The sequence below is a fragment of the Neophocaena asiaeorientalis genome, unplaced genomic scaffold (genome assembly GCF_003031525.2).
Source record: "Neophocaena asiaeorientalis asiaeorientalis breed wild unplaced genomic scaffold, Neophocaena_asiaeorientalis_V1.1 scaffold1769, whole genome shotgun sequence".
In the NCBI taxonomy this organism is placed as follows: domain Eukaryota; kingdom Metazoa; phylum Chordata; class Mammalia; order Artiodactyla; family Phocoenidae; genus Neophocaena; species Neophocaena asiaeorientalis.
This window is the reverse complement of record NW_020172874.1, coordinates 91,220-100,591: the sequence shown is the minus strand read 5'-3', so window position 1 is coordinate 100,591 and position 9,372 is coordinate 91,220. Positions and strand designations below refer to the sequence as shown.

The 9,372-nt window shown below is 38.5% G+C and overlaps 1 protein-coding gene across 1 annotated transcript; it reads right to left on the bottom strand.

Annotated features, from left to right (window-relative positions):
* Positions 1–2,865: 2,865 nt before the first annotated feature.
* Positions 2,866–9,185, bottom strand: LOC112397750 (putative uncharacterized protein CXorf58; the record flags this gene model as incomplete). Its single annotated transcript, XM_024742008.1, has 5 exons — positions 9,145–9,185; positions 5,783–5,918; positions 4,683–4,782; positions 3,386–3,480; positions 2,866–2,972 (listed from the first exon to the last, which is right to left on the bottom strand). Coding segments are annotated over exons 2-5 (418 nt in total), but the record flags the coding sequence as incomplete, so codon positions are not given.
* Between the last annotated feature and the right edge of the window lie 187 nt (positions 9,186–9,372).

Here is a 9,372-nt window from a genome sequence, read left to right as displayed (position 1 = left end):
CTATTCGGGGTCTATTGTGTCTCCATACAAATTTTAAGATTCTTTGATTGATGTTTGCTGTGGGTTTGTCGTATATGGCCTTTATTATGTTGAGGTAGGTTCCCTCTATGTCAACTTTCTGGAGACTTTTTGCCATAAATGGGTGTTGAATTTTGTCAAAAGCTTTCTCTGCATCTATTGAGATGATCATATGGTTTTTCTCCTTCAATTTGTTAATATGGTGTATCACATTGATTGATTCGCGTATATTGAAGAATCCTTGCATCCCTGGGATAAATCCCACTTGATCATGGTGTATGATCCTTTTAATGTGTTGTTGGATTCTGTTTGCTAGTATTTTGTTGAGGATATCTGCATCTATATTCATGGGTGATATTGGCCTGTAATTTTCCTTTTTTTGTATTGTTCATCTCTGGTTGTTTGTTCTTTAATTCTTCAAGATCTTTGTTAAACGTTTCTTGCATCTTCTCTATCTTTGCCTCCATTCTTTTTCGTAGGTCCTGGATCATCTTCACTATCATTATTCTAAATTCTTTTTCTGGAAGATTTCCTATCTCCATTTCATTTAGTTGTTTTTCTGAGGTTTTATCTTGTTCCTTCCTCTGATGCATAGCCCTCTGCCTTTTCATCTTGTCTATCTTTCTGTGAATGTGGTTTTTGTTCCACAGGCTGCAGGATTGTAGTTCTTCTTGCTTCTGCTCTCTACTATAGCATTTTAAGTCTTGGAATCAGGTAGTGTAAATAGTCTAATTTCGTTCTTCTTCTCCAAAGTTATTCAGGCTATTCTACATCCTTTCACTTGTTTTTGCTTTTGTGTGTGTGTGTGTGTGTGTGTGTGTGTGTGTGTGTGTGTGTGTGTTTGTAAATACATGAGAAATGCTGTTGGAAAATGAGAAGGAAATGAAACTAGAATTGGATATAAGAACGAGGGAAAAGATGGAACCAAAAAGAATTGGTGAAACTCCCCTCCTTCATAAATGAACTTAGATTAAACATCTGAATGGACTACAACTGACTTATTTCTTTCACATGGAGAAATAAATAAACTTAGTAAAGTTGTATCAGTTTGCTAAAGACACAGTGTGTACATTCAAAGAGCAAAAAAGTTGAGTGAACTTAAAGTGAGAAAATTTCCATTTCTACAGGCTTTCTATTAACTATGAATCCAAGAATTGCCAGAATTTGTTTTCAACCTGAACTAAAGGAAAAAGGAATCCTAACCTGTTCTCTCCAAGTTGGGTATGTTCTGATCATTTGTAACCCCTTATAATGTTTAGTGAAAAACTCAAACTGAATAGTATAATCACATTTTAAAAATAAGAATGAAAAAATTTTAAATATATTTAAATAAAAATATATTTTTATGGAAAAATATGTGCAATAATATGTGTATTTTTATGGAAAAATATGAAGCATACACAATAAACTATTAACAGTGATCACCCAAGGTGAATGAAAGTTGCAGCACAAAGAAGAAAGGCATAAAGGCATATTTTCCTTTTAAAAAAAATCTCTGTGCTATTTCTTTTAACAGTTACTTTGTAATTAAAATAAAATTTAAGTTATTATACAGCATTTTAATGAATTATGATATATACACAGTGCTTTCCAGTCATGGCCTCTAAGGTTCTCATTTGCTCCAGCCTGGGCATAGCAGGGTCTGCCAGGAGCTGCCTTGGGAAAATTTCAGTTCCTAAAAAAGCCACATTATATAACCTCAGAAAAGCAACAGTTGATGAAATTTTTTAGGGACAACTATAAGCTTATTCTGTAGATAAATGTGGCATGAATTTATCTCTGGAATGGAGAATAAACATCTACTTTCCCATTTGAAGTCATTCTATATAAATGAACAAATATTAATGTTTCTGAAATACCATATTCCACATGAAACCACGAGTCCTTTTGATACATTTCTGAAACCAAACTAAATTTTCTCTGATATTGCCTGAGAAGACATAGAAAAGCAGTCTCTTTTCCTTTTCTAATATTCTTCAGAGAATATATGCTGCACATGCTGGATCTGGTCAGAAACTGCCAGGCTGTGTGGTCTTCTATCCTGAATACATGCCATTACTGATGATTTCAGGTGGGTCATACTTTTCATGTAAGATATTTCCAGAAGGCTACAAGAAAACAACCTTTGATATGTGGTTTATAAAAGGCTAAATATGAGAATGTACACATTTTTCTCGACTATAGTCATATATAAGAGTCAAAGGAATAAAACCTATGCTGTAGATCCTCACTATTAAAAATGTGGTACATGGATCAGCAGCAGTGGCAGCTGCTGGGAGCTGGGTAGAAATGCAGAATCTCAGGACCCGTCCCAGATCTACTGAATCAAAAACTGCATTTTAATAAGATCCTCACGTGAGTCCTATGCTGTAGACACAATTATGATGAATATTCACGAAAGTTAAAAGTATGAGAACTCATGTAAAAAAGGATAAATGTTTTAAAAGTTTCTTTTCAATACTCTAGCACACTTTTTCTAAACATGCTACCAGAATCAAAGAAACAATGATAAAATACCATTAAAACAAAATTGCATAAATGTTCTGCATAATTAAAAAGCCCTGACCAACAGGCCACTGTAATTCATTATTAGCAAACCAAAATTTTCATACAAAGAAAACTGATGGGTATATTTTAGGGCCTTATGTAAGAAATTCATTCCAAATATTTTTTTAGCTAATAAACAGAGTCACTCTGAAACATGATGCTTAAAAAAATACTACCTGCTTGCTGGGCTGTTTAATGGTGAAATAACATAGTCTGTATACTTTGAATGCAATTCAGATACCGCATAGATGTTAAAAAGCTAAATTAACACAAACTCTACATCATGAAACATCACCTCACTTGACGGCTTTAATAAATTTTTTCCACTGAAATACTTGTAACCAAGGCCTTCAGTATGAAGAAAAATTTTAAACACGATGAAAGGTGGAAATGTTTCGCCACTAAATCTGAAATAAAGACCAAAATTAGTCATTTCGCATCAGGTTTGGAGCTGTCACTTCTCCTCCTTGTACTTAAGATCATTCACATATTTTTTTGCATGCAGGGTAAAAGCTATACCAGAGCATAAAAAGAGCTGGTAATGAAACGGATCACAGAGTATGAAAGAGCTACACTTTGGCATGTGTGCTCACAGTTATTCTCATATGTGTGTCAGACTGAACACATCATGAGAGATGAGAGCTACTTTTAAGGCAACATTTGGCCCAAGAGTCATGCCTCAGTTTCTTCACATAATAAATGTAAATAAGAACAACACATTTACTTTGTAATTACATATGAGGACTTAAGAAAATAAACTTCTAAGATTCTTTCACATTAACGAAGCACTGCTTGAAGTAAATGAGCATAAAAACATTACCTGAATCTAACTTTACACTTCAAGCAAGGATCTTTAACAAGCTCAGCCTCTAAAGGGTTCACTTTCTTCAAAATTTCATGTGTCACATGATGTTCCTGAAAGAGATGATGGTGCTATAAATGGAATGCAGTACCCTGCCCAGGCACAATCTATTGAAAATAACAGAGGGGGCATGGCAAAGTGACAGTACACCAGAAAAATGGAGCTGGAGGAATCAGGTAGATGCAAGAGGGAAAACAAATTTTTTTAAATAAATAAATTTTAAAAATAAATAAAGCAGTGGGTCTGTGGGTCAGATGGTAAAAAAGTGTACACATTTCTCAGAGTTTATCATTTTTTTCAGAGCTGCTAAAATTCCCTTAATGTGACTATTACTAATTATAGATTACTGTAATCACAGGTGATTTTATTAGGAGAATATTTACTACTATATGAAAGAAGACTTAATACTCTGCCAGCGTTGCCAGAGTTGTTTGGGGAGTGGGGGGATGTGCACCTTTTTGTTCGTTTCTTTGTTTTTATTCAAATAGGATTATATTATTCATAATGTTCTGCACTTGCCATTTCACTAATGAGATATTTTAGCTATTTTCCTATTGCAGATTCATATGCAAGGCTGCAAGCCTTAACAGTAGGAAAGCACCGACATTTATTTAACCAGTATCCTATCGATGGACATTATAGGGTTTACTTTCTTTGCTGTTACAAACAGTACTGCAATGAAACTGTACATAGATTGTAGAATGGATTCTTACAAGTGAAATTGCTGGGTGGAAGGCAAAGGCACTTTTAATACAGAGATTTTTAGTGCTAGAAGATCACTGTCTCACATCTTCAAATAAGAAATAGATTAAAAAAATCATATTGGTTTCAGAAAAAGACACAGTAGTTACCCATGTTAAAAGTAAATCCAGGGCTTCCCTGGTGGCACAGTGGTTGAGAGTCTGCCTGCTGATGCAGGGGATGTGGGTTCGTGCCCAGGTCCGGGAAGATCCCACATGCCGCAGAGCGGCTGGGCCCGTGAGCCATGGCCGCGGAGCCTGCGCGTCCGGAGCCTGTGCTCCGCAACGGGAGAGGCCACAACAGTGAGAGGCCCGTGTACCGCAAAAAAAAAAAAGTAAATACAGAAATATTCATTTAGAGTTAACCAAAGAAGAAATCCCATAACCCCATGCAATATTATTAGATTCAAATAGACGGGATTTTAAAAGGTTATATATTCTTTCTTTATTTAACACACCTTTTACCTTGATAAGTAATTATATCTGTCAGAGCAAACAAAAAGCAAAATACATACCGCTGCACAAATTGTACACTTAAGGAGTTGAAACATTGATTTGTCAAGATGAGATAACCACACTCTCTGTATCGTGTGAGCTGAAATATCTTTATTATTTCTGAAAGGAAAAAAAAGAGCTTAAGATTTGTGAAGTAGTTTTCATTTTCCTAAAATCTTGGGGAACTCTGGATTTATGCTTCCTCCTCTTGCATCTCCCCATCCTCCACCCTAAGACTGACCTAATGAGGAACATTTGGATGTGGTAATTAGAGCTGGTCATCTGCCGAATCTAGTCAGAATGAGGATAAGAAATGCTTGAGAATATTTCCCTTGAGATTAAAAAAAATCCTGGCTAAAACTTTATCATCAAAAAAATGTGCTTTCTAAAAACATCCATGACCTAAAATGATTCCATTATAGTTCTTAAAAACACTGTCCAACTAGTTCAAGTGCTAAGAAAATAGAATGTAGAATAGTTGAAGTTACAGTAGGCCCAAATTTTCTTCTGGGACCGGATGACCATGCCCTAGAAAAAGAAACTCCCTTCTCTGATCTTTGTTTGAACCAGGCTCATCCCAGTCAGGTCAGAGCATTATTCTACTTTTGATCATGTCCCAGCCCTGGCAGATAATAGGGATCTCACTCTCCAAGAACTGCCCCCCCCACCCCATCATTACCCCTCACAGAGCTACAAAGAGAGGTAGGTACTCCTCTATAATGCCACTGTTGACTGGCAAAGTGCAGACTACAAGATGTAGAGTAGAAAAGGCCTGAAGTATGGAAACAGACCCTTGAATACTAGCCGATGCCATTTATTAGCTGTTTAGCCTTCTGCAAATCAGTTACCTTGTTCCAGTTGCTACTTCCTCACTTATAAGATGTAATAACAAGACTGCATCACAGGGTTGTGTCAGGATCAAAGAGATGTGTGTTAACATGCTTTGTCAATTATGAAATACTATAATTATAATAATTATTATTCAATTCACAAGTATTTTTAAAACACACAAAAAACCTCTAATTTACAAAACAAGAAGTGTTTGATGTTAGCTGGGTAAATACCATACGGAAACTGTCCAGTTGTGGAAGATGATACCAGGCGAAAAATGGCTACTTACTGTTGTTTTCCCTTTGTCTTTATAGCATTTGACAAATGTACTTTGTGACCTTTTCCCAAGCGTGGACTATCTGATTTGGGGACACCAGTAACTGATGTCTTTGGGGAATGACTCATTTTCCTCACAATGAAGTACTCTGAAATACATAAATTAAACATTTGAGGTCAAAATCTATGTTATTACACTGCTTGGATGAGACTCAAGTGCCATTATGATTGTTGTGCTAATTCCAGAACCCCTGAAAAAGGAAGGTTTCATAGATCTCTTTTTTTTTTTTGAGTCACGAGTAACACTTTTTTTTCTTTTTTTTTTTAACATCTTTATTGGAGTATAATTGCTTTACAATGGTGTGTTAGTTTCTGCTTTATAACAAAGTGAATCCATTATACATATACATATGTCCCCATATCTCTTCCCTCTTGCGTCTCCCTCCCTCCCACCCTCCCTATCCCACCCCTCTAGGTAGTCACAAAGCACTGAGCTGATCTCCCTGTGCTATGTGGCTGCTTCCCACTAGCTATCTGTTTTACATTTGGTAGTGTATATATGTCCATACCACTCTCTCACTTCCTCCCAGCTTACCCTTCCCCGTCCCCGTGTCCTCAGGTCCATTCTCTGTGTCCGCGTCTTTATTCCTAGATCTCTTAATGTTGCTTACATTCTTTGTGTACTACAAATATTATGTATATGGGAAAGACAAGTGGATCTATCCATAGCCTTCTAACTTGCCTCCCTGCCTGCAGTCTCTTCCATCCTCCACACTGCAGCTGGAGTTAACTTTTCAGAGCAATAATCCAACCTTATCACTCTTCAACTTAAAATCTTTCAGGGACACCTCATTTCCTCCAAGCTAAAGTCCAGACTCCTTAGAATTGCGTTCAACTCTTTTCACAATCCAGTTCCATTCTTTCTCAAATCTCAAAATATCAACTTTCCACTAGCATTCCTCTCTATACTCTGAGAACAAGAACTTCTTGCCAAAATCAATGTTTTACGACTCTGTGCTGCTGATCATGCCATTTCCTCTACCTGGAATGACTTCCCTACCACCAGCAAACATCAGTTCATCCTTCAAGACCCCAGCTAATTGATGCCTCTTCCCTGAAGTTTTCCACTATCTTTTTTCCAGAACTACTGACTACTGTCTCCAAGGTCCCATAATACTGTATATGTTTTTCTTTTACAGTACTTCTTGTATTGCATCATAATTTGGTTTCTTGGCTGTCACCCCACAAGCTTGTTGAAGGCAGGAGGCATTTTGCTAACTATGGAATCCCCAGTGCCTATCAGAGTGGAGGGTTTTTACATGCTTTCCAAAAACTTTTCATCCTGGTTTTACCATGGAATAGCTGTGAGACTTTGGGCAAGTCCCTTAACCTTCCAGGAGCTCAGTTCCCTCCCTGGTAAAGTGAGAGGACGTGTAGTAAGTGATCTGATTTCATTTCTGATTTTCTATCCTTTGACACATTACTCCAATTTGGAAGCAGCTGCCAAATTCTTAGTCACTGCTTAGTATCTTGTACTAAACCAGGTCCTCTTTATCTTTTCTTTTGGTGCCATGGACCCCTATGGACAAACTCCTTCTACGAACTATGTTTTTTAAGACACATAACATAAACTATATGGGATTACAAAAGACTCCAATTATATTGAAATCATTGTCAAAACATTTTCAAAAACAAAATTATAGAAATGTGTCTTCTTTATGCATTAAATAATACAAGAGTGCTAATAATCACTGTACTTGTGAAGTGGTAATGAGCAGAAACGATATTTCAAGAAATCTGCCGTGACTGTAACATGATATGAAAATACTGTGCTTTCTGTGGATGACAAAGTCACGGGTGCTGCTGATACTACTGTGGTTTGTTACCTACACTATAATTGAAAGAAATGCTAAAGTTCAGTTAGACGTTAGTGAAAATAAAGTTGCAATTTTTCCCCAAGTTCATGTACCCCCTAAATTAAGAATTCCTGCCTTAATTTATCACTTATAAGTCACACTTTTATATACATATGACATTTCATTACTGATGCAGAGCCTTCAGAGTCTCCTTAATATTTCTCCTTAGGGATGGGGATGTGGATGGCTTGGAATACACTATTCTCTCGAGAAAGAGAAAAGCATTCCTTAATATCCAGGAGCTGGGGCTTCCCTGGTGGCGCAGTGGTTAAGAATCCACCTGCCAGTGCAGGGGACACGGGTTCAAGCCCTGGTCCAGGAAGATCCCACATGGCACAGAGCAACTAAGCCCATGCACCACAACTACTGAGCCTACGCTCTAGAGCCCGCGAGCCACAACTACTGAAGCTCGTGTGCCTAGAGCCCGTGGTCCGCAAAAAGAGAAGCCACCACAATGAGAAGCCTGCACACCGCAATGAAAAGTAGCCCCTGCTCACCACAACTAGAGAAAAGCCCACGTGCAGCAATGAAGACCCAATGCAGCCATAAATAAATAAATAAATAAATCTATATTAAAAAAAAATATCCAGGACCTGGCCTGGCACTCACAGCTGGGCTTTAGTGTTAACCCTGGCTTCCTAACACCACCGAACCCAGAGCAAAGCCTTGCTTCCTTGAACCCGCCCCCAAATCACCCAACCAAAGCCCAAATCCTAGAATAAATCTTTCTAACACCCTCTTACTGAGATTCCCCACTGTTTCCCAAGGTGTGCGTTTTCCTAGCAGCAACAAGAAAAAAACCCAACTTGTTCAACTACAGATGTGTTACTAGTGGCCTTTGGCTGGAGGGCAGTGACACAGCACCACAAAAATCCCCCAAATCTTCTGGATGCCTGCCTGGATGGGCTTACACTTGCTATAGGCTTAGAATATAAAGTACAGAATGAAATATAAAACAGTACCCTATTATGAGCCACTGTAACAATTGTTTAGGTGAGATCACAGGCTTTAAAGGCCGACAACTTAGATTTGGATCCAGACTTCCCACTTTCCTTCTGTGTGGCCTTGCACATATTACTTGTCTGTGCCTCAGTTTCTTCATCTATTAGATGGGAAGTAATAATCGTGCCCACCTACTTGGGTTGTTGGAAAGAGAAGACGACTGTGGACAAGGAGTTTAGGTCAGAGCCTGGCATATAGTAAACGCTATTGGTGGTTGCTACTCTTGTTAATAAGATAATTATTGTCATTACTACTTATTTCTACTAGTATTAAGGGACAAACATTTGATTCCCAGCGAGGGACAGAAGCTTAAGCATTTTCAAGAGGAAAAAAAAATATCAGGTCTTTCGAGATTAAAGGACGTGGCAAATTAGTTAAAATTTAAAATCTTAGAAATGTCCAACCCAGAGTAAAACAACAACAACAACAACAACAAAATCCCCACAAAACTAAAAACCTTTTGTGAGGTAAATCCAGGCCCCAGAGGTCGGCGGCTGCGGCTGCTAGGCTTTCGAAGCCGCCCGAGGCCTGCCGAGCGCCCCCGCCCGGCGGCCTCCGCACACACGATTCTCAGCCCACACCACCGGGCGCCCAATCGCAACGGCGAAGGCCGATTCCCAGCGGGGCGCGGGGCCGGGACCTCCCTCCTCTCACCCCCGCGTGCCGCCCACACTGAGGTGGCTGT